Source organism: Macaca thibetana, chromosome 17 (assembly GCF_024542745.1).
Source record: "Macaca thibetana thibetana isolate TM-01 chromosome 17, ASM2454274v1, whole genome shotgun sequence".
Lineage (NCBI taxonomy): Eukaryota > Metazoa > Chordata > Mammalia > Primates > Cercopithecidae > Macaca > Macaca thibetana.
In genome coordinates, this window is record NC_065594.1 from 20,601,175 (window position 1) to 20,628,922 (window position 27,748).

General features: G+C 41.6%; 1 protein-coding gene and 1 long non-coding RNA gene across 3 annotated transcripts in view; one reads left to right on the top strand and one right to left on the bottom strand.

The window, feature by feature from the left end:
* The window catches only part of VWA8 (von Willebrand factor A domain containing 8), a 395,340-nt gene extending 393,213 nt beyond the window's left edge, over nucleotides 1-2,127 (bottom strand). Inside the window, exon 1 of one of the 2 annotated variants that reach the window (XM_050766153.1) lies at nucleotides 2,026-2,127. Coding sequence is in view for 1 of the 2 variants with exons in the window: in XM_050766152.1 (XP_050622109.1) it covers nucleotides 1,274-1,436 (163 nt within the window). In the remaining variant the exon portion in view is untranslated. Of the gene's footprint in view, nucleotides 1-1,273; nucleotides 1,584-2,025 lie in introns of those variants that run through there. The other variant, XM_050766152.1, reaches the window with a different exon arrangement.
* Nucleotides 1,590-22,216, top strand: LOC126940408 (uncharacterized). The gene is made up of 4 exons (XR_007720748.1): nucleotides 1,590-2,640; nucleotides 9,050-9,121; nucleotides 17,111-17,278; nucleotides 21,447-22,216. It is a non-coding gene; the product is annotated as an uncharacterized LOC126940408 (long non-coding RNA).
* The last annotated feature ends 5,532 nt before the right edge of the window (nucleotides 22,217-27,748 follow it).

The following is a 27,748-nucleotide window of genomic DNA, read 5'->3' on the forward strand; positions in this document are numbered from 1 at the left end:
CAACACTATGGTGGGGGGTGGGGGGGTGTATGTCTTGAATGAATAAAATGAAATGCATGGGACCTAAACATGCTTTTCTTTTTTTTAGATGGAGTCTTGTTCTGTCGCCCAGGCTGGAGTGCAGTGGCGCCATTCTTCTGCCTCAGCCTCCCGAGTAGCTGGGATTACAGGTGCCCGCCACCACGCCCGGCTAATTTTTTTGTATTTGTTTTTACAAGAGACGGGGTTTTACTGTGTTAGCCAAGATGGTCTCGATCTCCTGACCCCGTGATCCGCCCGCCTCGGCCTCCCAAAGTGCTGGGATTACAGGCGTGAGCCACCGCGCCCAGCCCATATGCTCATTTCTTAGCAAGGAAAACTGAGGGTTGGGGAAGAATGCAAGCGGACAACGAAACCTACAATTTCACAGTGAAAACCTGTTATTCCAGGCAGCACTGACATTGACAAAATCTTGTCTAGAATCACTTCACCATTCAAGGGTAGCAACAACAGGCATCCTTTCCTTAACCATCACAGTAACTCTAACTCCACGAACACACAAGAAAAAGAATTCCTAGAACCAGCTCAAGTAGAGCCAAAAAATACTGAGCCTAGAAATCAAAGCATGTGATTCTAGCATAGTCATTAGTGTGTGTTCTCCAGCGAATCACTTTTCCCTTCTGGGTTTCAATTACCTCAACTTCGTAGAGGCAAGTGTTTTAACTAAATTAAGGTGTAACTGTCAGCTCTAAGAATTATGTGAAACTTTAAAGAAAACTCCTGTAAAACTTGGAAATGCTCCGGGATGCATTTAAAACACCGTGAACTATGGGTTCTTTGGCGAGAATGTTCCCTTCTAAGCCGCCCCAAGCCCTGGCTAGACCATGACACAGACTGGTTTCCAAGCCCTTGAGGCTTAGAGAGCAAGGTCAAATCCAGCTTTCAATAATTCCATAGGGCTGAGGCATTAACCTCTACGAGTATTATAATCTAAGTCAGAATTCTGGGGGTAAAGGCAGCGGCAGGGGAAGGAGAAATCACTATTATAGGTCATCAGAATCCTTAGTCCAGACCCCTCCGGTTGCAGAATGAGGCACAGAGTGCGAGCGCCTTGCGCCACGTTACACAGCAGTTAGCGCCGAGGGCGGGACTAGAACCTCGATCTTTCAGCTCCCCGATTGGCAAACGGTCCTTCCAAGTGCAGCGAAGCAACAGAGAGGAGGGGCGACGGCGCGCGGGGGCCCGGCACGGAGCGCAGGGGCACCAGGGAGGGCAGGGGCGCACCCCGAGTTACCTGTGTCGGCCCCCGAGCCGGCGTGCACCAGTCTGACCTCTGGCCGCTGCCTGTCGCCACCCGGCCTGCGCTGCACCACCTGCCTCAGAAGCAGCCGCATGCGCCGCGAGGCCGGGCCGCCGTGGCCTCCGGGTGCCCCGAGGAGTAGGAGCCGGGATTGCATGGGGCCGGGGGCGCTGCCGGGCACAGCGAGGGGGCCCGGGGGTCGAGGTGCGTCCCAGGCAGGCAGCGTGAGGCGGCGCAGAGAAGCGGACAGGAAGCGGCACCTAGCCGAGTCCGCCGGAAACTCCTTCCCCCTCGGCGCGGCCGGCTCAGTAGACTCTGCCCGGCCCAGCTCGGCCCTGCATGGGCCACGCGGGCTGCAAGAGCCTGCGGAGCGTCAGTCAAAGAGCCGGCACCGTCCCGAGACGGCCCGAGCCGCGGGGGTACTCCGAGCTGCGGCGCTGGGCTCTGGCGCGCGCCTCGCAGTCCCTAAGACTGTCTGTTCACCTGGATGCACCAGGCCTTCACCCCGCCTTTTCCCTGGGATCCCACAGAATCTCAGGAGTTAGGGACAGCTAAGGGTTTTAGGAGCATTTGTCGGTGAGGCTCTTCAGATGCTTGCACCAAGTCTTTGTTTCTTAGTTAAGTATAGGGAGATTTCCATGTACCCGGCTTCAGATTTGGGAAACTGAGAAAACATGCACAAGATGATGGGAACTTTCACAACTGTCTTGATTCATTGTAACCACACTAGTGTTTCCAAACCTTACCTGAAAGCGTTACCCTTTGTCCCTTTCGTGGTGGTTGTTTCTGTGTTTTATTACCGCTTCCTAAATTCCAAGGAAGAAAATTCACATCTTAAGGATAGATAGAAGTTGCTCAAATATCAGAAAGGATCCAGATCAAGCACTTTTCCGGTCATGCTGTAATACAAGAGTTATATAAAGATAATTTATGTCTTTAGTAAAGGAAAAAGTAGGACACTGGCTAAGGCTGCCTCTCGTACATTCCAACATCGGAAACAGCCCTACCACAAAGCAAACTAAGCCTAATGTAATTAGACTGCATCCCCAAAATGTCACAGTGAACTGACAAAGGCAAAATGTGAGACAAGTTATACAAACAAACATCAAAAAGAAGTCAGAAGACCTCACTTTCAGCTAAAGACCTTGCTAATTCTAGAGCTGCCACTGTCTAAATACATAGCACCTACCCTGCACCTAACCCTGTGATGAGTGCTGAGAAGAGAGTAATAGAGTGGAGGCTGTAAAAGTCAAACAAGGCTAGGTAAGGAAGGCTTTGGGCATCCAGTGGAAGATCTTGGACTTGAGGAATGAAGGCTGAACCAGGCTTCTAACCTAGATGAGGAGACAGTGAAAATAAAGGTAATAAATAGTTACACAATATATTATGACATCGTTTCATGTGTATCTTCTCATTTAATCCTCGTAGCAACCCTAAGACATAAATTTAGGATGTAAGTTTGTCAAATGCTTTTCCTACTTTGAGCACATCCTATGCATCAAGATTTTAATGAATTACCTCATTTCACATAAAAATGCTTTGATTGAAGTACTATTATTATCCTCCATTTTACAGATGAAGAAACTGAGGCTGGAAGAATTAAATACCTTGGTCAAGATATCTCCATTTAATCTCGCTGGAACTCAGTAGACACCTGAAAGAATGAGAGAACAACCTAAGGCAATTTTGCAAAATGATTTGATATAAGCACTAAGAGCTCTTGGAGTTAAGACAATGGAGAGATCCACACAAGTTAGAGCATTCAACAACATCTTTGCTTAGTTTTATTTTTTTAGAGACAAAGTATCATTCTGTTGCCCAGGCTGGTGTGCAGTGGCTATATTATAGCACACTGCAACCCCAAATTCCTGGGCTCAAGTGATCCTCCTGCTTCAGCCTCCCTAGTAGCTGAGACTACAGCTATGCACCACTGTGCCTGGCTAATTTTTGTGTTTTTGTTTTTGTAGCAGTGGAGTCTTGTTATGTTGCCCAGGCTGGTCTCAAGCTCCTGGTCTCAAGTGATCCTCCTGCCTCAGCCTCCCAAAAACAACATTTATTGAGTAACTGCTGTATAAACAGTACCCTGCTAGATACTGTGAATCAATGGGCTTACATTAGGTATTGATGATAAATACACAAATAAAGAATTGCAATACAGTGAGACATGTGTCAGAGATTCAGGTTCAACATAGTGTGGAGTGGATTGCTGCACCTGGAGGGGAGGTCAGCGAGTCTTCACGGAGAAGGTAGTGTTTGAAATGGTTCTTGTCGGATATATTATACAAGAGTTTGTCAGGCTGAGACAAGTCAAATCTGGCAGACAGATCATGTACAGAGAGAGAGAAAGAAGCAGCTGAAAGTACAGGGCATGACTGAGAACCAGAGAGTGATTCAGTGTGTCTAGAGGTCAAGCATATATAACAGTTTGTAAGAAGAAGACCAGAAAGAGAATCTGGGGCCATGTTGTATGCCAAGAGAAGGAGTTTGCACATTAAGCCCCAGGAAATGGAAGTCTTTTTAGAGCGACAAAGCTACAATGGGGAAGAAAGAATAAGACCAGAAAGAGAATCTGGGGCCATATTGTATGCCAACAGAAGAAGTTTGCACATTAACCTCCAGGAAATATGAAGGTTTTTTAGAGTGACAAAGCTACAATGGGGAGGAAAACTTTGAGCCCGAGGAAAGGCAGCACCTGAGCTTAATTTTGAATGCTATTTAGGACTGGATAAACACAGAAGAGGGGACTAGAGCCTAAGTAGAGACTTGGAGTCCTGACTGAGTTAAGTTGCAGGGGCCATGAGACCAGCCAGATGAGGAGGTTAATCTTTAGAAAGTAGTAGAAGGTGTTGGCAGAGCAGGAGGAGAAGGTTACAGAGTGAAGAATCTTGAGTAGCTGGATGAAGTTGGACTTCATCCGACGAGCAAACTGGGAAGCTACTGGACTTTTGATTGTGTTTTAGGTGGTGACATACTGTGAATTGAATTAGGAAGACAGGAAGCATCAAGTGCTAGCTACGTGGCAGTAAAAATAGTCTCTACTTGAAATGATGAACAGTGCTGATGGCAATGAGACTGAATGGGAAAGAATGGACCTTCACAGTGTTTTTAAAGATGAACCAAAGGTGTTTTGTTTTAAAAGATGTTCATCATAATCTGTGTAAAGTCTCTCAAACTCTTACTAAAATATCTGATCACATGCTTATTAAAAAAATAAGCTACCAGCCGGGCACAGTGGCTCACACCTATAATCCCAGCACTTTGGGAGGCCGAGACGGGTGGATCACCTGAGGTCAGGAGTTTGAGACCAGCCTGGCCAACATGGCGAAACCCTGTCTCTACTAAAAATACAAAAATTAGCCAGGCATGATGGTGGGTGGCTGTAATCCCAGCTACTCAGGAGGCAGGGGCAGGAGAATCGCTTGAACCCGGGAGGCAGAGGTTGCAGTGAGCTGAGATCATGCCACTGCATTCCAGCCTGGGCAACAGAGTGAGACTCTGTCTCAAAAAAAACAAAACAAACAAACAAAAAATCACACCACTAAAAGCTAGTATTGACTGTCAGGCTCTTTCCAGAGTTTGGAAGGAGTATTTTTTACATACCACATTAATGTAACTTGATGAAAAATGCAACTAATAATCCTTCCATGCTATGTCTGACTGAAAAAAAGGTGGATGCTCCACTCCTCCACTGTCTACACCAGCTAAGAAATCAAAGGTTCATACCAGTAGTTCCCAGACTTTTGTGTGCATCCCAATTACCTGCAGAACTTATTAAAATGCAGATTATAGGGTTTCGTTCCTCCCTCCACCCAGAGATTCTGAGTCAATAGGTCTGAAAGGGCCCAAGAATTTTCATCTTTAGTAATACCTATATGAAATCACCCATGTGCCACACATTTCAGTCACGAAGTTGGACAACTGTTCTTTATAGGGAGGGAGGGAAAAAGGAAAATCATGACCAGGCACAGTGACTCACGCCTGTAATCCCAGCACTTTGGGAGGCCGAGGCAGGCAGATCACCTGAGGTCAGGAGTCCAAGACCAGCCTGGCTAACATGGAGAAACCCCATTTCTACTAAAAATACAAAAAATTAGCCTGGTGTGGTGGTGTGCACCTGTAATCCCAGCTACTTGGGAGGCTGGGGCAGGAGAATTGCTTGAACCCAGGAGGCGGAGATTGCAGTGATCTGAGATCGCCCCATGGCACTCCAACTTGGGCAACAAGAGTAAAACTCTGTCTCAAAAAACAAAAAAAAAAAAAATGAAAATTATTGTTTCTTTGGTACTCCAAGATTGACCTCTTATTGCTCTTTTTTCCATTTTTTTTGAGACAGGATCCGGCTCTGTCGCCCAGGCTAGAGTGCAGTAGCATGATTACACCTCATTGCAGCCGCTACCTCCTGGGCTCAAGCGATCCTCCCACCTCAGCCTCCCTAGTAGCTGGGACTACAGGCATGTACCACCATGCCTGGCTAATTTTTGTGTTTTTTTGTAGTGACAAGGTTTCACTATGTTTCCCAGGCTGGTCTTAAACTCCTGGGCTCAGGTGATCTCCCTGCCTCTGCCTCCCAAAGTGCTAGGATTACAGGCATGAGCCACCATTCCCAGTGTCTTTCATTTGATGTGTGCCTGCTGCAGAGCTGGAGAAGACAGGTGGGAGACAGGGGCTAGCGGGACTGGTTTGGAGAGAGAGAAAGGGCTGACCAGATAGATGGGTGTTTTTATTTTTATCCCTTTGATTACCAGTAAGGATAAACATTTTTTCATAAGTTCGAAAGTAATTTGTATTTTTAGTTATTATTTATCTAATTCTCCTTTGTGTATTTTTACAATATCTTTCTAACTAATTTTAAGAGCTTTCTGCATACTAAGAATATTGACACTTTCTAGTAGGTTGCCAACTTACATTACTTTTTCCCTCCACCACACTTAGGCAGCTCAAATCCATGTGAGCAAATGGATTTAAGTAAGGAAGAAATACGAAGAAGACTATGGGCTTTTGAACCAGGCAAATCCGGGCTTCAATCATACTTCATCACTTCTAGTTGTAGGACATGAGCCAAATTGCTACCTTTTCTGCACCTCAATATTTTCATCTGTAAAACAGATACGGCCAGGCTCGGTGGCTCACTCCTGTAATCCCAGCACTTTAGGAGGCCGAGGCGGGTGGATCACGAGATCAGGAGATTGAGACCATCCTGGCCAACATGGTGAAACCCTGTCTCTACTAAAAATACAAAAATTAGCTGGGCATGGTGGCACGTACCTGTAATCCCAGCTACTCGGGAGGCTGAGGCAGGAGAATCACTTGAACCAGGGAGTCGAGGTTGCAGTGAGCCAAGATCGCTCCACCACACTCCTGCCTGGCAACAGAGTGAGACCCTGTCTCAAAAAAAAAAGATATGATAGTACTTTTAATAGAGTGTTGTGAGCCTTCAATAACAGATGTAAAGTGTCTAGCAAAACACCTGGCACACAGTAGGTATTCAGGAAATGTTTACAATTCAAGTAACCAATCTTTAGAAGTTAGGCAACTCCATAATTTAAAATATTTTGAATCAGCATTAAATGTAAATTCAGTGTTTGAGAGGTGTTTAGAAACCTTGATAAGCATTTTTCATTACATATGAAGTGTATAAAAGCACACATTGGTATTCCATCCCTTTACCCTCAAAGGAGCAATGTCTATGTTTCTCTCTTTGCTAGATATTCTGTCATATCTGTCTGCCAGACCACTCCTTCTCCTTCTCTGATGCAAGTAATACCTGTATATTGCATACCAAGTGAGGCTGTCCATCACCTAACTCCACCTCACCAGGCACACAGGTTCAGCATGTGATTGGCCTCATAGTGCTTGACCCAGCACCAATCAGAAAGCTTTGTCAGAGATGGATATGGTTTTTGTATTTTTAGTAGAGACAGGGCTTCACTATGTTGGCCAGGCTGGTCTCGAACTCCTGACCTCAGATGATATGCCTGCCTCGGCCTCCCAAAGTGCTGGGATTACAGGAGTGAGCCACCGCGCCTGGCCTGGAAATTCCTGGTGCAGGGACTCTTTCTTACTAAGGTTATGGGTGCTTATAGCCCCCACATAAGTCCAGAACTGCCAGGGCCATCTTGGCTTTAATTTGAGAAAAGCCTGACTGAGACAAGAGAAAGGCAAAACAAATGATTGAGACCAAGGGAAACAAAATGTCCTGGTGCTATACTTTGAACTGTGAATCACCCCAATCTGAAACATTGCTGTGAACATCATGAGTAAATAAATCCTGACTTAATGTATACAAGTAAGTTTGTCATAACTTTCTGTTGCTCATAATTCCAAGAATTCTGACTGATGCCATCTCTTACCCATGAAGCCTTGGTAAGAGTTGCTTGACTCAGAGATATGGCTGTCCTTGGTATTGATCACTTCATAATACCTCTTTATATATGTAAAAATAGGGTGGGCTGTAGATTATAGCTGTAAGTTACATCAAGTTCCCAACTTATTAACAAAGAAGAAAAAATCTTGGTGGAAGCAAGGTGGCCACACATGTGTATTTCCCTTACCCTCTTTGCTAAGTCCTTAATGGGAACACGTGCTTCCAGCACTACTGTCCACTCAAGGTATGGTCTTACCTAGCAAGGAAAGTTCAATTCTTGTAGCATTATAATTTGCATTATATAATTTTCAAGGCCTGTGTTATTATTTAGGAAGAAATATTTATAATATCGGGCTCTTTGGATCTTTGGCTTCACTCCTGCATCAGCAAAGGCCAGCAAAGGAGAACAGAGTTGGCCTGGGTGTCTCTGGTTCATGCTCTCCAGCATTCTGGGACCCATTTTCCCAGGGCCACCTTTTAATTCTGATATAATACCTGTTATGTTAATTGTTCTAATACTGAGTTTGGTCTGAGGACCACAACAACAAATCCATCTCACCACATATGAGTTTTCAAGAAGATAATTTAGAGGCTTTTTAGAAATTCCTTATTTATTTATTTATTTATTTATCTATCTATTTATTTATTTATTTTTGAGATGGAGTCTTACTCTGTCACCCAGGCTGGAATGCAGTGGCACGATCTTGGCTCACTGCAACCTCTGCCTCCCAGGTTCAAGCAATTCTCCTGCCTCCGCCTCCCAAGTAGCTGGGACTAAAGGTGCCTGCCACCACACCCGGCTAGTTTTTGTATTTTTAGTAGAGACAGGGCTTCACTATGTTGGCCAGGCTGGTCTCGAACTCCTGACCTCAGGTGATCTGCCTGCCTCGGCCTCCCAAAGTGCTGGGATTACAGGAGTGAGCCACTGCGCCTGGCCTGGAAATTCCTTTTTTAAAAAAGAATGATCTATAAGATTCCATTAAAATTGTCAAGCCATAGTATATTTGGTTAATTGATAAAAACTCATGTTCAAGTTTTCAATAAGTAATCCATTTATTTTAGGAATTAATTTCCTTGATCCATGTATTTATCCTCAAAATAATTGTTAAAAATTATTAGTCTCTTATTTTATAGATGGAAACATGGCGTCTCCTATTTCATTACTCTGTAAGCTTGAGGAAATTCCCTTCACTCGGCACACTTCAAAGTCTGCAACTTCATGTAAGTATCACTTTCTTAAGTAGTTCAGGGATTATTGTACTATTATCCTTGCTGTTCCCTCTGCTTGAAATGGTCTTTTCCTAATACTTCCATAACTGATTCTTTCTCAGTGTCATACCTCAGCATTTCCCTTGTCACAATCTATAAGTACTTTGGGTTTACCTTTTATTGTCTGTCCCATTCAGTGGAGCCTAAGCTTCAGAAGGATGGTCTCGCTGAGCACTGTATCCAGAGTGCCTCACACACTGCCTGGCAGAGTAAGTACTCATTAAGTATTTCTTAAATGAATTTCTTTTTTTCTACATTCTTAAAAAAACCTTGAGAAATTAGCAAAGGGGGGTGATGATGACCACCATTACTCCCACCAGTACCATCTTTCATAACACAAATCATAGATAATGAGGTTGATGGATAATACAAAGACAGTTATGCTGTTACATTTGCTTATTGTCATCACAGCTAACTTTAGTATGTTTAATATGTAAGATAGTTGTTTTTATATTTTTAAAAAAATATGGTACAGTACATACAATAAAAAAATTACTACCTTAACCATTTTCAAATGTACAGTTTAGTGGCATTAAGTGCTTACACATTGTTGTGCTACCGTACTACCCTCCAAGCAGAGAACTCTTTTCATCTTGCAAAGCAGAAACTCTGTGCCTATTAAATAAGAATTCCCCATTCATCCCACTCCCAGCCCCTGCCCTCCACCATTCTACAATTTGTCTCTACAAGTTTGATTACTCTGATTACTCAAATATATTAGGGCTCTCCAGAGAAACAGGGTTTCTCCAGAGTCAGGGTTCTCCAGAGAAACAGAATCAACGGAATGTGATTTCAGAGAGAGAGAGAGACTTAGAAAGTATTGGCTCACACAGTTATGGAGGCTGACAAGTTCTGAGATCGGCACTTAACAAACTGGAGACCCAAGAAAGCCAGTGTTGTAAGTTCCAGTCTGAAAGTCAGCAGGCTCCAGACCCCTTCAAATCTGAGGGCAGGAAAAATGTGCTGTCCCAGCTGAAGCAGCCAGGCAGGAGAAGCTTCCTCTTACTGGAGGGAGAGTGAGCCTTTCTGTTCCATTCAGGCCTTCAGCTGAGTGGATGAGGCCCACCCACATTAGGAAGGGCCATCTGCTTTACTCATTCTGCGGATTCACATGTTAATCTCATCCAAAAACATCTGCACAGGCACACCTAGAATAACGTTTGACCAAATATCCGGGTGCCCCATAGCCCAGTCACCTTGACACATAAAATTGACCATCACATCATATAAATTAAATCATACAGTATTTGTCCTTTTGTGACTGGCTTATTTCACTTAACATAGTGTCCTCAAGATGATTCCATGTTGTAGCACATGTCAGAATTTCCTTCCTTTTTAAGGCTGAATAATGTTTCACTTATGTGCACACTGCAATTTGTTTATCCATTCATATGTTGATGGACACTTGGGTTACAAACCTTTTGGCTATTGTGAATAATGCTGCTATGAACATGGGTGTACAAATATCTCTTTTAGCTTCTGCTTTTAATTCTTTTGGGTATATACCCAGAAGTAGAATTGCTGTATCATATGGTAATACTATTTTTAACTTTTTTAGGAATGCACCATACTGTTTTTCATAGCAGCTGCACCATTTTACATTCCGACCATCAGTGTGCAAGGGTTCTAATTTCTCCACATCCTCACCAACATTTGTTATTTTCTGTTTTTTTTTTTTTTAATAACAGCCTTTCCTAATGCATGTGAGGTGGTTATTAGTTTCTTTTGTACTTAAATTTTAGTCATTTTCTGTCACTTTCTGTTCATTTTTGTCACGTACTAGGCTTGTCACTTACTTTATGACTATAGATCCAGGTGTTAGAGATGATGCTTGATACCGTAGGTAACTATTAGTACTAATTAGTGGTAATTTTCAAAACACAATATGGTAAATAGAGATTAGAGAAGAAATAGGAAGTGGTAGGCCCGGGCAAAACAGAACCAAAATAGGTGGCAAAGAGGAAATAGTCATGGATGTGGGCAGTATTGCTACGAAGAGATCTTTTTCTTAGAACCAAATGGTTATAATAAACAGTCATTTATATTTCTAGTTGAGAGTGGGAGGCAAGAGGGAGGAAAAGAAAGAGTGTAGTTCCTTATTATCTAATATGACTTCATGCCAAACACAGTGACCATCACTGGAGAAACAGAAATGTTAGCCAATGTATCTAGTATTAAAATGTAAATCTACCTCTGAGAACACAGATGACTCTTAACTGTTTTTCTAAACTACTGATTCAACCTTTATAGCCTTTTCTCTATGACACAAGGGACCCTAAAATTTAATGATAAATGATTTTCTAAACTCGTCATTGTGAACTATTTGTGTTATGACCAAATTGTGTGTGATAGCTGGTTTTTTTCAAACTACAGCAACATGTTAAGTAAATCAGCCTTTGGGCATCATGCATTGTGATTATTCATAAAGAAGGATTACTTTGTTTATGAGCATTTACCAAATCTTTAGTCAGAATATACAGAGGCCTCCAGGAGCCTAGATTAGATATAGGGAGGGGAAAATAGGTATCGGTGCTCACAGTAACTAGGAAAAGGGTCCTAGACAATATATGATTGAATTTAAGGAAATTGTTCCATACAATATTATTGAGTGCCTGCTATATGCCCTGTACTGCACTATTCACTGGGGGAACCATAGTAAATAAGACAGTTTCCTATGGAACTTAGAATCCATTTAGTCTGTTTTATATTTAGAAGTTTGAGTTTGCCCTATTGGTCAGTGGTTTTCAAACTCTGCTTTGAAGCCTGTCATATAATCAATAATTTGTCTGGTCTTTGTCCTGGGTTCCTGGCACAAATAGGAGTCTCTTTATTATTCATGAGGCTTTGAGAACACTCTTCAGTTTGTGCTAATGAGGTGATTCATGGTGGAACCCTAGATAGCTTCAGGATGGATGCTGATCATTCTAGAAAGATCAACCATGTGATTAAAGAGTTGAGGCTTTGAACCATATGACATCAGCGCAGCCTCCTGACCTTCAGGAAGGGGAGGGGGATTGGAAATGGATCTCACTCATGTGGCCAAAACTCCAAAAAACTCTGGATGCGAAAGCTCAGTGGAACTTCCTGGTTGATGAACACCTGAACACACCAGAATGCAGAGTGGCAGAGAGTGTAGAATCTCTACATTTGGAACCCTCCAAGATGTCACCCTATGTATCTCTTCATTTGGCTGTTCCTGAACTTTCCTGAGTTACATCAGTCATTTTAGTGGATTATGGTGAGACCTACCACCCCCTGGATTTGTAGACAGTCTGAAGTGAGGGCTGTTTTGCTTTGAACCAATGCCCTTTAACTGGTGGGGTCTGTGCCAACTCCAGGTGGTTAGTGCCAGAATTGGAATATGCACTATACCATCTGATGTCAGAATACAGCCCTTTCTTCAGTGGCTGCAAAGGAGGGGATTGGGAAAAAAGGTTCATACTAGTTGTAAATTCTGTTCTCCATAATGGCCTCCTGGGTAGCCTTTGTTGGGTGATTACTAAGTATAAGAACTGTTATTTCTGTTTTACAAATGGGAACACGTAGGCTTCCAGGGCATAAATAACCTACCCATATATGCATGTAAAGTAACTAGGGACTTGATTGTTGTGAAGAGAAGGTTAAATTCAAGAGCCATTGTGGAATAATTATCAAGTGGGTAATTACATGTGAAAATCAAAAGAGAAAGACATCCAAAGCTAAAGTAAGATTGTGACAAAGGAAACCAGATTTTAGAGATATAGGCAACCACAAAAGACAAGGGATGCCATTCTGAGAAAAAGTGGTGACTTTACGTAAAAACAAAATAAAAACATTTGAAATTTAAAATGTGAGTGGAAAAGCAGGAGTAAGAAAAGAAGTATAATCCAGCAAGGTTAGTTTGATGTTAGTGAAAGCCTTCATTTCCTTAGTTTTATTGTTTTAATGCCAATCAAATATGGATAAGGACATCTAGCTCAGACAACTAGCCATCATCAGGACTCCAAGCTAGCTGCCCAGCATCATCTTTGACATAGTTCAGGTTCCTCACAAGCAACGACCCCCTTTCCTTCTCCTTAGTATGCACCGTTAAGAGCAGGAAGAAAATACGATCTGTGACCCAAAACAGAGACTCAACCATACCTGCCTGTTCAAAATCTACACGACTTATTGAGACCCTTTCACAAATCCAGTGAAATCCCAAAAATATGGCAGAAATGCCATGATGTGTTTCATACCCCCTAGCTAAAAGTCGAAGGTTGCTGGAAAAGGGTCATGTTAAATCACAACCTGTAGCCACAGCAGAATAAAATTCAGTGCACATTAGAACATTGCAAACAATTTTTGTAGGTATATTTAATATTTATACACAGATAAATATTAAAATGCAATTATAAAATAAATATATAAAATAAATAAAATAAAAATACATTTCTACTTAAAACATAGGTCCTAGGCTCAGATAATAATGTGCAGGTTTCTCCCTCACATGACTGTGCACAAGAACACTGAATAACTGCGTAGGACAAGTTTTATAATGAGGGTTCACTTAGGCACTGAAGGTTGTCTATTATCCCTGGTGCCTGACCATTAAACGCTAGGAATGGTACCCTGTCATTGTGAGACCCCCACCACCAGATTTCCCAACTTCACGCTAGCCCCTGGTGCCATTCCACCTGACAGCTTTTGCCCCAGAGCCTCCTTGCTGGGTACAGAGAGGATGCTTGGGGCAAAGAACAAAAGTCTCCTTATTTACCTGGGCACAATTATGATTCTTTCCCTTTCCGGTTACTTGTCACAATTTCTATTAGATTGGTGCAAAAGTAATTGAGGTTTTTGCTATTTATTGAAAGCAATGACAAAACCACAATTACTTTGGCACCAACCTAACAGCTAAATTATAGTCCTCACTACTCTCTGTGTGGCCACTGTGCAAATGTGAGCTCCACAAGGGCTGTAGGCCCAAGTTTGTCAGAGGCCCTTCTCTGCACAGTTTCCTGAGTGGACCACCCGGCTCTTGCTGGCCCTCTTTTCGCTGCCCTGCTCCTGCCTCCTGTGGCACATCCCACAGCCTTTGCTGCTGGGGTTGCCCTCCAGAGGGAACAGCTACAGGACTCTAGTTTGCCTGCATGCAACAGAATATGCCCCTGACTAACAGGGAACTCGAGCACCTTGCCGAGCTTGGGGAAATGGCTGTGCCGCTGCTAGATCCAAGTCCTGTGCTTCCCTTGGGACCCTCCCCATTCACTTGGCTTTGGGGATGAGAGGGGTAGCATGCATGAGAAAAATGTCTTTTCTCTCCTCTTGAGACCTACAATCAAAGTAATGGGCTCATTTCCTCTCTCACCTCCCCAGGCTCCTTATATACTATGGAGTTTTAGATGGGGTGCTTGCTAGTGGTCGGAAGGCAATTCTGCCTGATTTACTAAACTCTGGGGAAGGTGTCCTGTCCCAAATGTTGGCAGGACTCTTTAGAACGCAAAGTCATTGTGCCTCTCCGTCCTTAGCAGTGGGCCCTATGTTCCACTTCCAGGGAGAAAGGAAAAAATCCTTCCTCACGTCTTGTTACTCGACATAGTTCCCTTTGGGGAGGGTACTGAGAGTCTGGGTTGGGAGGCAAACAAATATTTCACTGTATTCTCTCATAGTGTTTGACTTTGTATCATGTGCATTTATTACTTTCTTCAATTAAGAGTTGTTATTTTTAAAAGGGAGGAGGAATAAGTCTGTGTGCATTGACTTAAAATGATGTACATGATGTATTGTTAAGTTAGCAAAACAAGCTGGAGAGTAATGAGCATAATAGTAATCACAGCAATCACAATAGGCATAATGGTAAAAGGAAAATGAATGCAGAGTTCCAGCTACATACTTTTTTATTTTTCTTTTGAGACGGAGTCTTGCCAGGTCGCCCAAGTTGGAGTGCAGAGTGATCTTGGCTCACTGCAACCTCTGCCTCCCAGGTTAAAGAGATTCTCCTTCCTTAGCCTCCCAAGTAGCTGGGAATACAAGTGTGCACCACCACAAATACAAAATACAAAAAATACAAGTTTTTTGTATTTTTAATAGAGATGGGGTTTCACCATGTTGGCCAGGATGGTCTCGATGTCCTGATCTCGTGCCCATCTTGGCCTCCCAAAGTGCTGGGATTACAGGCGTGACCCACCATGCCCAGCCCCAGCTATGTACTTTTGTTGGTATGTGTTGTGTAAGTGTGAGAAAAGGTGTGGAGGGTCACATACCAGTCTGTTAACATGGTTACCTTGGAGGGATAATGATGGGGTAAGGGAAAAACTTTTATTTCCTTTGGTATTATTTTAAGATACAAAAAAACCATATGCTTGTTGTAGCAAATGCACGTTCAAACAAGCATGTGTTATTTCTGTAACTTAGGGAGGGAAGGGAGCAAAGGTAGACCAGAAAAAAGAATGTGTTACACCACCATGCCCACAACCACAGCCCCAATCAACTAAACAACAAAACAAACTCGCAGCTCTCATATTCAGGTTTGCCTGACACCCTGAGGCAGGCTTTTGACCCCCTTCCCTTCATTCTGAAGTTCGGATTTCAGAAATTGATAACACACTGGCATTGGCCACAGTCTCTCAGGACCAGCTCACGAAGTCTTTCAGGACAGAGGTTTTGTCTTAATGCTCAAAGATCTGCAGGACCCTGTATGGTAGAAGAAACATATCATTGTATTTGTAAGTAAAACAAACAAAACCAAAATTTAAATGTGCATCAATGGTTAAGGAATTTAGCCTTACCCATATCTATTCAATCCTTTCATGAGAGCAAAATAGGATCGAGAGTAAAAAGCATAAAAGAGCTGGGGCCCCCAAGGCGGGATGGTTATGGGAGGCAACCAGGTATAAGGGAGGGGGTGCTGGGAACCCCCTTCACAGCCTTCCCCAAGGTGACCAGGTCTGGGCTTCCCTGAGTAGCAATTCAGCCTGAGTGCTTTCCTTCCCTCTGTAATGATGCACAGTGCACCCCTTAAAAATGCCTAATAGCTGCTGGGCGTGGCGGCTCATGCCTGTAATCCCAGCACTTTGGGAGGCCAAGGCGGGCAGATCACAAGGTCAGGAGATCGAGACCATCCTGGCCAACATGGTGAAACCCCGTCTCTACTAAAATACAAAAATTAGCTAAGTGAGGTGGTGCGTGCCTGCAATCCCAGCTACTTGGGAGGCTGAGGCAGGAGAATCACTTGAACCCAGGAGGCAGAGGTTGCAGTGAGCCAAGATCGGGCCATTGTACTCCATCCTGGTGACAGACTGAGGCTCTGTCTCAAAAACAAGAAAAAAAAAAAAAAAGGATAAAAGAAAAAAAAAGACTAATAGCACAAACCTTATTGCTCAACTTAAGGTGAAAAAAAAAATTATGCATATCAGATAGGCAATGATTTTTTTAAAAAAACAACCAAAAAAAAGCCCTTGATAATAAAGATAAGAATGGAGTAACAGAGTAAGAAATCAGAAATAAGAATGGGGTAGGAGAATCCTCTTATATATTCCTGTGGGTGTGTAAAGTGGTACAGTTATTCTGGGATGCAATATGACAACATGTCAGGGAGCTAGAAACATTTTATACCCCTCTAGGACTCCAGCTTGAGGAAATAAACAGAGATGTTATCAAAGATTTGGTATGAGGATGTTTTGTGCAGTATTATGAATACTACTGAGATATTGAAAACTATTCAATAAGAATGGCTAACTATAATTATAATTTATGCAGTTGTAAGATCTTTGTAACACAATATTTAAAAGGCTAGGAAACAAAACTATATATCCAACATGATTCTAATTTGCAACAAATATATAATAAATATACACAACTATAGATTACATTTGAATGATTGATTCAAAAATAATTATAAATTTTTATTTATCCTTTTTATGTTTCAAAAATTTCTGTTGTAAACATATGTTCATCTTATTATTGGGAGAAGTGAAACGAAGGGAAAAAACATTAGCTTTGTCCTCCACAGAGAGAATGGATTCTCCTTGACACATTTAAATCCATAAATTTAGGACAACCTATTATCTGACTAATGTCACGTAATTGAACGGTCCATTTCTGAATTCATAGATTTCCCTATGGTCCTGAAATACGTACCTATTTAGCTACAAAGGAGCCATTACTCCCAGGAAAAAAAGAAATCCCCAAAATAAAAATAAAATCTTTTTTTTCTCATCTTTTTTTTTTTGTTCTTAAAGAGAAACTTCTCTATACATACAGGAACTTGACAACAGTTTGTACCGCTTATGGATTTAAAGAACTGGCACCTTGAATGAGATTCTGAATAGAATTCGTACAGATGGAACGTAAATATCACCCTGAACTGAATTGGCCCTCATCCTGTCCAGCCAATCTGGAAATGTCTGGTAAGCTGTTTATTACACGAGTCTAGAGCTCAGGAGAAGGTGTGGGCTGAGATGCAAATACGAGTATCATTAGCATATGCGTGGCAGCTGAAGCCATGGGAGCAACCTCTATCTAAATCACTGATTCTCAACTGGAAGTGATTTTGTCCCCCAGGGAACAGTTGGCAATGTCTGGAGGGAGACATTTTATACTTTTATAACTGGGGGTAGGGTACTACTGGCATGTACTGGGTCGAGGCCAGGGCTGCCGCTAAACATTCTGCAATGCACAAGACAACCCCTTGCAACAAAGAATGATCTGGCGCAAAATGTCAATAGTGCCTAAATTGAATAATCCTACTCTAAAGGATTCACAGATACCTTAAACTCAAAACTGAACTCATCCTTTTTCCCTTAAAACTTGTTTCTCCTCTTTCTCATAGCTTTACGTCTTATATTCATATGAGAACCAAATCCCAATAAATTGACCTCTGTCTCATTCTCTCTCTCTTTTTTTTTTTTTTTAAAGAGAGAGAGACAGGGTCTCGCTTTGCCACCCAGTCTCACTGCTCCCTCATACTCTTGGGTTTAAGAGATTCTCCTGCATCACTGGAATTACAGGAGTGAGCCACTGCTTCTCCATCTAATCCTTTGCCTCATCTTGAGCTCTTTCTGCCATTGCCCTGTTTCAGACCTAAATCATAACTTGTTGGTTTGCTGCAGGAACTTCCCACTAATTTTCTCTCTCCAATCCTGTCACTCTCTAATCTCCTCCCCATCATTTCCAGGGTGATCTTTCTAAAATGCAAATCTAACTATGTCACTTCATTACATAAAATCTTTGACTGATTTTCCTTTGCTCTCAAGATTAATTCAAAACTCCTCACCAATCTGCTAAGCCCCTTTATGATCCAGCCTTCTCCCACCACTCACTGCTATACTGTCAACAACCTTCTCTTAAAGTTCTGTCTCCCTCAGTAGACTATGGGCACCCTGAGGGCAGGATCAGTGTCTTTATCTCTGGACCGCACCCCCTCCCCCTTGACCCCAGTAGCTAGCAAAATTCCAAATTCGTTTTGTTGAACTAATGAAGGAGACACTCTTACTTCCTCAGTGTGTGATCACTCTGCAGTGTACAGGAGTGAGAGCAGAGAACCTAGGACAGAATCCTGGAGAGCACACGTTAGGATAGGCAGATGAACTCAGGAGACTAGAAAGCAGCGAGAGATGCAAAACCCAGGAGATCATAGTGTCAACAAAGCCAAGAGTCGAGCAGATCATCTTCAGGAAAACAGGATCATCAAACACCTCAAACAGAAGTCAGCTAAGATGAAAACTAAAAATAGTACAACATATCAGAAAACACAGTAGCTGGTTGCAGCCTTGAATAGAGTCATTTTAATGCTCTGTGGGCCTATAGTCAGGAACTTGGTGCTGGATTTGGGGTCATTACTGGTCAGTAGGACCAGCAGTTGGGAGGATTAGCTGGACACAGAACAGGAGAATGAGAACAAAGTGAAACTTGCTAGTTGACACAGCGTGTCTGATCACAGCCTTTCAAGAGTAATGGCTTCTGCTTTATTTCTGCTTTCCAGATCTCAGGCAAGTTTTTATTTTGGTTAATTCTAACTTAGAACCACGGTGAAAAGGATTCCAGAAAATGCAGCCTCCAAAAGGAATGGGGGTCCCAAACTGGCCACACACAATTCAGCATACATCCCCTTGCTTAAAATTTTTAAGAAATGAAAATACTTGTTTATATTTACCCACGTTTACCATTCTCAATATGTACCATTCCATCCTATAGATCTGAATTTCCATCTGGCAATATTTTCCTTCGGCATAAAGAACTTCATTTAGCATTTATGAAACAGCAAGTCTGCTGGCAATGACTCTCAATTCTTATATAGCTGAAATGTTTTCATGCCTTCTTCCTTTCTGAAGAACATTTTCAGTGAATGGAGAATTCTAGTTGAATTTTTTTTCTTTTAGCCCTTTAAAGGGTGTCATCCTACTATATTCTGGAATACATTTATTCATATAATTGTGTGTGTGTGTGTGTGTGAGAGAGAGAGAGAGAGAGAGAGAATGTCTTTTTTCTTTTAGCTGCTTTTAAGATTGTTCTCTTTATCTTTGGTTTTCAGAATTTTGGCCATAATGTTGCTAAGTATGTTTTTCTTTGTATTTGTTCTGCTTAGAGTTTGCTGAAATTCCTGATCTGTGGATTGTTTTATTAAAAAATCAAATGTGGAAAATTTTTCGTACGTGAATATAAACATATACACGCACATATATGTCTCCTATTCATTATTCTAATTCCAGCCCAATATTCATTTCTTTAGGGAAGTTGTTCATGACTTTTCTGACTAAGTCAATTTCCCAGTTATCTTATAGGAGCATCTATTTCTCCTTTATAGCATTAAGCACCACATCAATTTCACATTTGTTTGTGTGGTTATTTGATTAATATCTGTCTTTCCACTAAAGTTTGAAGTATGAACTCCACGAGGGTAGGGACTGCATTCTTGTAGTTGTATTACACTACATTCCCAGAACCAACCACAGTGACTGGTGCCTAGTAGGAACTCAGTAAATATTTGTTGAATGAGTGAATGCCTGAATAAAATAAATAAGATAATAATGATTTGCAGTAAGCCATTAGCAAATCTTAACTATTATTTATAACGAAAATTCACAAATGCAATTACCATAACTGATTGCTTTTTTACCATAAAATTGCTTTTGTATACCATGGAACTATTATTCCTCAGATGATTTGGAAAATGCAGGTAGAGACTACTTTTTGAGGATTTGGCTGTGAAAGAAAAGAGGCACGGAGTGGCTAGACAAGGATTCAGGTCAGTGAAGTGTTTTGATGGAAAAGGCTTGGGGTTTCACGACAGGGCAGCTCAGAAATATTTCACCAAATTATTTCTTTTTTACATGAACTTTTTTTGTAGTAAACAAATTACACATTATAACATCTTAAAGGCACTGCACAGTCTCTTAAAGTTCCACTGGCTTGAGGAATGTTATGAGAGCTTCTGTCAAAATCCTCCCCTCAGGTGGATGAGTAATTGACCCTAATCATCAGGAGGAGTCAGAGTTTCTGCTGCACATTGGGGGTGGCGTAGAATATGTTTGGTGCATGGGTAATCCATGGGAGTATCTCTTGTTTCTCAGTTGCTCGGTTTTAATGGTAAATCAACAACTACAGAAGCTGCAGGATCATGGTAGCCAAGGGCTCCAACCTACAGGAATGAGCTTCTGGGTCACTGTACTAGACAAGCTGCCTAGACTAGTATAGGTCCTAGCTGAGGTTAAAGGGAATCTACAAAAATGGGTAAAGGAAGAGGTGGATATTGAGTATCAGTTACAGCCTCTAATCAACTGCAGCAGTAGGGGCTAAATTTAGCCCTCTTCCCAGTTACCTTCTCTTATAAGTTCCACAGGAGGCTGGGCACGGTGGCTCACACCTGTAATCCCAGCACTGTGGGAGGCCAAGGTGGGTGAATCACCTGAGGTCAGGAGTTCAGCACCAGCCCGGGCAACGAGGTGAAGCTCTCTCTCTACTAAAAATACAAAAATTAGCCAGGCATGGGATGGGGGCCTATAATCCCAGCTACTCGAGAGGCTGAGGCAGGAGAATCGCTTGAACCTGGTAGGTGGAGGTTGCAGTGAGCTGAGATCGTGCCACTGCACTCCAGCCTGGGCGCCAGAGCAAGACTCCACCTCAAAAAGAAAAAAAAACAAAAAACAAAAAAAAAAACAAGTTCCACAGGAAACAAGACCAACCAGAATCCTGGGGATGAAGTAAACTTACTATGAAAAGGCACGTGGATATGACCGGTGCAGCATTGACTGTGGTAGATACTGTAGTATTCTGCTCAGGTAGCCTCTTCAGGACCTAAACACCATACCTCAGATGCTGCGAATATCAACTGCTGATGGCTCAGAGCTGTGTCCCTCATGGGAAAATGCCCTCCACCATAGGGAACTGTTCCCTCTTCTGGAGAACACCCTGTGGCAACGACTGGCTCCTGCAAGGATACAAAGGCCCAGCCAGCTTGCCTCCATAGGGGACAACACTGGAAGGCCATTCATCTTCATTTGGCCACAGGACTACTTGGGCCCTTGGCCTCTCTCTCTCTCTCTGCTCAGTCTGTCTTCTTTCCTTCCTTTCTGACAGGTGTATCTCCTGGGAGCACTCCCCAAAGAAACTTCTACACACAGCTCTCCAACTCAAAGTCTGTTTTCAGGGAATCCAGTTCAAGACAGGGATAGTTGGAAGACACAACCGTTCTACGGACTTTGATGTTCTTGATATTCATTCTTGGTATTGGCATCATGAGTTGTCACACTAAAAGGAGTCTCCAAGTGACTTTGTAATGAGAAGACAGGGACAAAGAGGTGTGATACATCCCTCATAGATGGTCAGAAACATCTAAAGAGTTTTTGCCAAAGAGACAGGGTCCTGAATGGGCAGCAGGGTTAAGAGAAAAATGTGTAGTTATTAATGTTAATGAGACATCCTTTGCTAGAAGATGATGGTGAAGTCTCAAGGAGATCTAGGTTATATGTATAAGGAATCACTCCAATGACCATGTGTGTCTCTTCTAAAATTAGACTTTATTGTGCTCTATTAAAACAGCTTTATCTTTAGAAGAGAGTTTCTCAAAATGTGATTTGGGGACTACCTGCATCAGGAACACCTGAGAATTTGTTAAAGTTGCAGATTCTAGAGCCCCATCTCGTGCTTACGAACCAGAATCTCTGGGTATCTGCATGTTTGTTTAACAAGTTTTTCAAAGCTTACATGTTTAGCCAGCTTTTAAAGTAAAAGTTTTCAACTGTTTTGGTGGGTAAAGGGTTTCTTTTGCAGATGATGAAAATCTTCTGGAATTAGATAGAGGTGATAGCTTCACAACATTGTGAATATATTAAAAACCACTGAAATGATTTGGTTAAAATGGTCAATTTTATGTTTTTTGAATTTATCTCAATTCAAAAAATAAAACTGGAAGGACAGAAATTACATCGCCAGAGGCTGCAGCTAGGAGGAGGGAATGGAATGCAAAAGATCACAAGGTAATTTGGGGGGAGTGAGGAAAATATTTTAAATATTGATTGTGATGATGGTTACACCTACAATGGCCAATCTCATGGAACTATATACCCCAAAAGGTAAATTTTACTATATAGAAGTTATTTCCCAGTAAACCCAACTATAAATAAACACATAAATAAATAACCTCAGAGAGATTCTTAGAAACTCTAAAGCTTAAGAACTACTGCTTTGAAGTCGTGGTCTCCAAAGTGAGGACTCACTTCTCCAGGGTTCTGGAAGCCAAGCCACTGGGGTACAGGAAGAATATAATTGAAATCCTATTTATATTTTTTAAAATCTTAACATGAGAAAGAAATTACATTTTCCTAACATTTGGGAATCCACTTGGAAGGCTTGACTAATATTTATATATAGAATGACATTGTTGCTCCCATCCTGTCTGTGTCACCTAAGGTACACAAGATGTCCTGGGGGAAGACTGAGCATTGCATAATGACCTTGTTGACCTCTATGATCTCATTCATTCACTTGCTTGTAGCGTAATGCCACATACTGCAGTTTCCATGGATTTATGACTTAAAATTTCCAGTTTTAAATAAACTAATCCTCAAACAAAAAACAAGTGATTTTTAAATATCTCTGCAAAGAAGCTCCTGATTGAAGATGATACCAATAATGCAAGCCAAGGGAATATGAAATGGTAAGATCTGACTTTCTAGTAAGAGCTCTGCCATCAGCCACATTATGAGGAGAAACAATAATAATCTAATTAGATCTGAACAGAAGTCAGCTAATGAGTGAGCAATTGATTAATTACTCTTCAAAAGAAGCTGAGTTATGAAGAGAGCATTTTAAAAACGAAGATTTGGCAGGGTTCCCATTGTTAAGTGATTTTGTTGCCTCATCAATGTGAACACGACACATACTGAAATCATCATATCTCCATAACTAAAGAACTTGGGAAAAAGACTTTTTTTTCCCTAACTAATTTTAAAATCTTCCAAATGAAGAGTTTCAGTGGGTTTTGAATCCATTTGTTAAAAATTTTAAAATACAATGCCTTCCAATTAATTTGCGAGGACATCTCATTGATATCAGGGAAAGCAGAAATCAACCATCTGGGTTTCAAAAAAAACTTTTGCATAATCAACGTACATGACAGAAACCTGAGTACTGTTATTTAGTAAGTACCACCAATGATACACTTCCATTTGATTCTGCATGTCTTTGTACTTTCTATTAAAACAAAGTGTAGCCATAAATCAAATTAGAAATATACACTTAGATCAATGTATCACAAAATGTCAAGCCAAAATATTGTAAAATAATGCAGCACATTTGATCTCTTTTGCTTTCACTAAAAAAGTTATTGCAGTAGTTTAATGTAGTCATTCTTTGATATTCATTTTTAGTTTCTTCTTTCTCTTCTCTCCTCCCCCTTCATTTCTCTTGCTCTTGCAGCTTTAGTTGCCATCTCTAAAGACCTCCAAGTTCGAGTTCTTTGCTCTTAGTCTTGTATTTCCAACTCTTGAATTAGCAGCTCTACCTGGTTCTTCTACGCGTCTTTCAAACACGGTATGTTCAAAGCAGCGTGGTCTCCCTCTTCTCTACCTCTGTTCTTCAGCGTTAGTGTTCCTTATCTGGGTTAGTGGCGCCACCTTTTACTGAGATTCAAAACATCTGCATTTTTCTTCTCATCTGTCTCTTCTCACAACTCACTGTCAAATGCCAAGGCTTCATCCTTCTACTTCCCTGAACTCTGCTTTTGTGTTTCTCTGTTTTTCCATTTGTATATTGAGTTCCTTGTGGCTATCTATCTCTGGAGCTTTTATCTCATTTTATTCCCCTTTCTATATCCTTCCTTTTTCTTCCTTATCTTCTGCTTTCCTTGTCACCAAAAGAAAGAACAAACATTTTTTTTTGTTTGCTGAATGTATTAAATATTTATTGTACTAAAGCATGAAATGGAACACTTTCTCTTTTTAAAGCCTATATTAAGTTACATATTTTCGTAGGCCTTGATTGATTTTGTGGTTACTGTTTTTTCCCCACCATGGGTCAGCCTGTTTGGATAGAAAAAAAAGAAGAAAAAGAAGAAGAATATCCACTTTAGAATTAGTAAAGTAGTGTTTCCCTGTGGCCTGACATAGTTTATGCATGGTCACCTTCAACTCCTAATGAAGACAAATGTTTAGGCAAGCATTTGCGTTACCAGGGATCTGAGGTTAATTTGGTTGCTCTTGTCGAAAGGGTTATTCTTAAGGACAAAATTTGGTCTTTGCTCTCCTCCCACTTCATTTCTCTTGCTCTTGTCACTTTAGTTGCCCTCTCTAAGAGGAAGACCTCCAAGTTCAAGTTCTTTGCTCTTAGTCTTGTATTTCCAACTCTTGAATTAGCAGCTCTACCTGGTTCTTCTACAGGTCTTCCAAACACAATTTGTTCAAAACAGCGTGGTCTCCCTCTTCTCTACCTCTGTTCTTCTGGGTTAGCTGGGTGAGCTGGGAGGAAAAGCTTTGTAGATTGAAGGCAGCCCTCCCAATGTAAAAGGGATTCTTAATTTATACTCCTTGTTAATCACTATTCAGCAGGGTTTGTTTCAGAATGTACATTATATATATATATCATATATGCATATATTATGTATATATATTGTATATATAAACTATATTTAAATTAGCCAAATATTATATGAAGTTTCCTTCACAAAAACTGAATTGCAAAGATTTTTTAAGGCAAATTATATATTTAGCAGTCATTTCTAATGGTGCTCACAAAACTAAAGCATTAGAACTGCGACACTGATTTTCAGTATTTGTTTTTGTTTACGTTGTGATATATTAAACAAGGGTATAGAAAGTTCCTTGTTTAGTTGTGCCCAGCTTAGCTCATTTCTCTTGCCTGAACTCTAACGGTGCTGCTGTAAAAATGTCCCTCCCTTGCATCAGCTAAGAATTTTCCTCCTGAGTTGGGATCCCTCTCCCTCGTGCTAATACAGACCCTCTGCCACCCAGAACAGCACATCTCTTTCACATGTGCGCTTGTTTCTTACCCCTCATCACTCCTGGTCAGTTCCTGCCTTGTTCTAGCAGGGCCTCTCTCTACTTGTCACTGCGCCCAAAACTGGTAGGGGAGTGGACTTTTTTAATTCTGCAGAATTGTGCTACAGAAAAAAGACTTAGTGTCTGCTTTCAAGGTGAAAAGACTTAGTGTCTGCTTTCAAGGTGCTCAGAGTCCGGAGAAGTGGAAGAAAGTTACTAAAAATGCTAAGTTAAAGCTAAATGCTATGGGAACGCTGAAGGAGACCTCAACCCAGGCTGAGGATCTAGGAAAGAATCAGTCAGACGGAATGGATGGAGGGCTGGCAAAGAGATGAGGTTCGAGGGGATATAGGAGCCAAATAAAGGGAATTTAAATTTAATACCCCCAAATATTGGGGTCCTTGATTAGGAGAGTAACATGATGAGATTTGTCTTACTTATAGCATGGAGAATGGATGGGAGGCATAAGGGTACAGGCAAAGAGAAACATTTGGGTTGCAAGTGAGAGATGGTGGCAGTCTGAATCCAGGCAACCGCCATGGGATGGAGGGAATTTAAGAAACTAGGGAGGAATTTAAAGGCCAAAACAATATCACATAAGGAATGATGGGGCATATGGCTAAGGGAAGAAGAGAAAAGGCATTTGAGAGAAAAGAGGGAGAGATGATAGAGGGAAATAGCAGAGGAAAAAATGGAGAGGAGAGATGGAACTGGAAGAAACAAGGAAAGAGGAAGAGAAAAAAGCAGGGAAATTTCCATTACTGCTCTTTCCACCATGTCCACCAGCCTGGTTGTGTGTTTGTAAGGCAATTCAGAGGGACCGGGGAAACTAAGAAATGGTGAAAAACAGAAAAATCAAAATTGAAAATGAGGAGTGGGGAAACTTATCCAGCCTTATTTTTCATATCCATCCTCCAAGCCCTTGGTCCCCTCCTCCTTTATGACAGCTTCTGTTTCCATTGTTGGGTCTTTTTTATACTTTAAGTAACCATGTTGAATAGTATTGTGAAGGGAGGTGAATAATCCATTTACTTAAAAATGTGTTGCTATGCGTTATATCTCTAAGTATATTTTATAGTAGAAGAAAAGGTAACTTCTTACAGTTCCAGGCACTTGAACTTTACCTTCACCCAGAAAAGTTAAGTGTCATTATTTCAATGGGAATATGGATTGAGTTCCAAACAAATGTCTTACAATTAACTTTTGAGGAAAAAAATCTGTCTTTGAGCCCAGTACTAACCATATTAAATATATACACTATGAAGAAGAAAATCAGGAAGTGCTTTAAATGCTCTCTTCTTTAAACTTTGGCTTGTTCCTGCTGATTACTCACTATTTGAAAGTACATGTTCATTCTACTTAAAAGAAAAGTGAGAAATTCAGTCAAGAGTGTTTTCATACACCCATAAATATTTGGCACTATATGGATAATTTCTTGCATTGACATAGAAAGGGACTCTCAAAGCCCTTTTACATCTAATGAGGCATCACTGGAGGCAACTAGGTTCCAAGGTTATGACCCCTTTGAAAAGAAGAGACTGATAAGCATCTTTACTGAGTTTGGCAGACTGCCCTTTGGATTAGCTGTTGGTATGCCACATGTGGTACTTCTCAAAACAGAACAACTCATGTTTGAGGAATATATCAGTATTAGAATTTTGTGTAATTGTTTTATGAGGGCTGTAGGCCATGCACCCTCTGTGGGTGGCATTAGGGTTTCCTCTGAATGGCATGGACATTCTCATGGCGAGTCATACGGAGAGGGAAAGGTCAGTACTGGAGGAAGACTTGGGGATACACAAATCAGGCCTCAGACTTTCTTCTTTTGGATCAGGGGTCAGTTTGGCTGAAATGGTGGGGCAAAGTGATGCTGAGGCGTGTCTGATGATTTGGAGTGAATATCTGGAGGCATTGAACTGTGTGGCAGACATGGGAATGTGCAGCGTTCAGAACTGCAGTCAAGGAATACTCATTGCCTAGCTGCGAGGAATATGCTTAGCTGACAGCCTCCAGCTGTTCAGTTCTGCAGGTCCACCTCAGCTTTTGAGACAAGGTCATGCACTTCTTTCTCTTCTCTAGGTAGCCTTAGCCCATGACTAAGCAAGACTGTGGTCCAAGGGTCTAGCCCTTTCTGCCCAGAGGTAGGCTCCTCTCAAGACAAGCTTTGATCTGGACAGAAGAGACTCTGTCGGGTCTGCATCTCAGTAAGATGGCTCTCCTAGCCAATCCCAGCTCCTCCCTTTTATTCCCACAGGTCTTATTCTCCAATAAACCTTTGGCACTCTCAACTTCCTACGTCTGCTTCCCTGAGGACCCAACTGATGACACACCCTGCCACAAGGAGGCAGGCAAGGAGAGAGGTTGGGAGTGGTCATTCCAAGAGGA